Source organism: Trichinella spiralis, assembly GCF_000181795.1.
Source record: "Trichinella spiralis strain ISS 195 chromosome Unknown Scfld1085, whole genome shotgun sequence".
Classification (NCBI taxonomy): domain Eukaryota; kingdom Metazoa; phylum Nematoda; class Enoplea; order Trichinellida; family Trichinellidae; genus Trichinella; species Trichinella spiralis.
The window spans coordinates 459,365-462,591 of NW_003528024.1; the positions used below are offsets into that span (position 1 = coordinate 459,365).

The 3,227-nt window shown below is 35.4% G+C and overlaps 1 protein-coding gene across 1 annotated transcript; it reads right to left on the reverse strand.

Annotated features, from left to right (window-relative positions):
- Positions 1-1,777: 1,777 nt before the first annotated feature.
- On the reverse strand, positions 1,778-2,767 carry Tsp_10913 (7 transmembrane receptor). Its single transcript, XM_003370256.1, has one exon. The coding sequence runs from the start codon at positions 2,765-2,767 to the stop codon at positions 1,778-1,780; it is 990 nt and encodes a 329-aa protein (XP_003370304.1).
- Between the last annotated feature and the right edge of the window lie 460 nt (positions 2,768-3,227).

A 3,227-nucleotide genomic window follows, 5' to 3' on the forward strand; every position in this document is an offset into this window, starting at 1 on the left:
ATTATTAATAATAATAATAATAATAATCAACACTCTGCTTCATACGCCTCATTCACTTGGAAAATATTCAAATGTTTTACAAGATGGGCAATTTGAGAAAATTTTGAATAAATTTTTAATTCACCAAAAATCAATTCTACTTGAAATAGACGATTGGAATTTATGATGAAAAGTATTCAAACATTATTTTCCATTTTTCCGTATACCGCTGCGTATGAAGTTTCTGAATTTGAACATTAGCATTATTTATAAAATAACTGATCTTTCGAAAAAGAGGTAAATCGCTTGAAAGCTTTGAATAATTAATTTTTCAAAAAACAATTTTTAAATTTAAATCATTTTTAACAATAATAATAACACTTAATAATCGTTCCCCTCCGTCAGAATAGAATATGTGATAATTTTTCCACTTCAATGGGATGAATTTTGAATGAGGAAAAAGAAAAAAAATGCAAATTTCTCATTTGACGAACATCCTTTTTATCAATTGTGAATGGTCGGTTGTTCAAAATGGCGGTAGATACTTATTTAAATCTGACGATTGAAAGATAGTTTTAATACAACTCATGCAGAATAAAGCTACTTACTCAGAATTGAAAAAGCACAAGAAATTCCGTATGTGTGTGTGTGTGTGTGTGTGTGAAATAATCCTAGACTCGATTAAGCTGAACAAAAAAATGACGGCTATAAAATCAGCAGAAGTTCAATTTGCATGGAAAATTCGCTTTTTGACTTAAATAAAGCAGCTTCAATGAAGCCCGACATTTTAAAATGAAGCTTCAACAGCAAATAATTTTGGATAAATTTTGTCATTTTTTCATTTGTCCTCTTTATTTCATTCGATCAACGTTATTTATTGCATAAAATAAATTATTTAGTTTGCGTCGAAATTTAAAGCATTATTATTATTTCAAATGAATTTTCCATATTCGAACAATGAATGGAATAATAATGATAATAATGAATAATTACCAAGTTACCTTGAAAACAATTGGCTCCGGTTGGCAAATTCTGCTGCTGCTTGTTGTAAATGCTGCAAATGGGAAAAAGCATTTTTATTTGTGTGGTGTCTGTCGTCTTTTTCAAAGTGGAAAACTTGGTCAAGAAAAAAATTCGATATTTTTCTCTTTCTTGTTTTTATTTTTTTTATAATATGCATTAAAGCAAACTGATGATGCAGAATGGTGAGTGTGTCGACTGGTAAATTTTATTTTTTTATTATATACTTATTTATTTGCTATCAGTTGGAAACTGTGACAGCATTGTCAAAGCAGAGAGCGCTTCTTGCTGCATCTTGCCTGAGTTGAATTGATTAATTCGCAACTGGATGTCATTCATCACGATTATTTTGATAATTGCGGTTCCCCTAAAAAAAAAACTGACTATTCCATTCCAAAGCAGAAACGTCTTGAAAAGGAAGTAGTGAATTATTATATCTATCAATTTCTGTTATTGTTGATCAATAAAAAAACATTTTCTCTGTTTTTCACCATAACCCAACTACCTACATTTACAATATAGAAAAGAATGAGCATCAAATACACAATTATATTTATGCATTTTATTAATCAATTTATTGTATTTAAAAAAAACTTAAAAAAACATCAAAAAACAACTTGTTACCACGTTCGCTTCGTTCTTTCTTTCTTAATTTTTCCTTTTCTATTATTGCATACAAACCACACCGTCTCTCTCCCTCTCTCTCTCTTTCTTTCTTTCACTTAAACTCGTCTACTTTTCCACTTAAACCAAATACAAAATATTACACAATCTCAATTCAACTGTGACCATTGTTCAAAGCCATTATTTTTTTGCTGCGACTCTTCTTCCAAATGACAGCTTGATATTTGGTAGAGCCGGCAGAATCACCGATGTTTGTGTTGTTCATTGGATCGTTGACACCGCTACTGCCGCTATTACTATTGTTGCTGCTACCACAGCTACCATGCGCGGAAAATACACTAGCATTTGCAGAGGATCGAACAGTTTCTTCTCCATTGTCGAAATAGATGTCCAAATTGTAGATGTTGTCTTTCATGTGGTCAGTGTTGCTGTCCGTTGTCGACGGATACTGGATCAGAATTGGCTCGTAGCACAAGAGGAGATACATTTTCGGACCGAACATCAGCAGCATCATGATCGTGGCAGAAGTGATCAATTCGACACAAATCACCGCATCTTTGTACGGATGTGCCACGAAAGCGTAGCCGACAGTCCAGCCTATCCAGACCGGCACCAACGAGAGACAAGTGTACAAAAGCCACCTGGTTTCTTTGTAATTTCGTTTCACATTTCGATTGATAAAGCTGATAAATAGCACAATGATCAAAAGTAAAAATACATAACCGTGCGATGCTAGAAATTCTTGATCACTCCAACCGCAGGCAGCGGCGACGAAATTGGTGTCGTGTTCGTGGTCGCCTTTGGTGTCGAAATGAAGCACATTCAGTTGAGGAGAGCGGAATATGGTCCATTGGAAATTCAACGCAATTTGAACGGATACGATGAAAAAAAGCAAAAGCCAATAGTTCCAATGGCTGATGTAGCCGTTGGTGCCGACAGTTTCGCCGTTGCGCAGTTGAGTAGCTTTGGCAATCAGTACTCCAAAGCAGACGCAATAAGCCAAAGAATGACAAAACTGACGCATACGACAAAGCGTATCGGTGGGATCGAATGCGAACATATAGACCGTAGAATAGAGTGAAAGAATTCCACAAAGCAAGCATATGCCCAAACTTTGATTGCCTTTCACAACATGCCTGGCCATTTTGTACAAAATCAAAACGAACACACCAATCGTGATTGATATCAATATTGAATTCAGTGCCAAAAATAAATAGTTCCAATTGGACGAAGTCCACCGGCCCGAAATCATCGGCGTCATCGATAGTGTCACTTCGGTCGGTGGTCTTTGTGTATGAGTTGATTATGAAATATCTTGATGACCTGACTACTGCCGACTGATGCTAAAGGTTCTTACGGCCTCCAACTCATTCCAATCAGAGACTCATGGGCTGTGCCATTGAATTACACGGCTTTCATTATTCATACTCTATCACTGCAAGTATTTATCGTATGACTACTGTTCATGTCACTACTCACAGATTACGATACTACGATCTAACATTCTAGACATGACTGATCTCTTTTAAGCTTATCAAAAGCATCCCATTACAATATCTGCATGTCTAGCAGTTAGATCAAATATCGAAGACTCCTTTCCCCTA

Excerpts from the sequence above, each read along its gene's own strand:
- Tsp_10913 (XM_003370256.1), bottom strand. The coding sequence starts at position 2,767 with ATGGCCAGGCATGTTGTGAAAGGCAATCAAAGTTTGGGCATATGCTTG.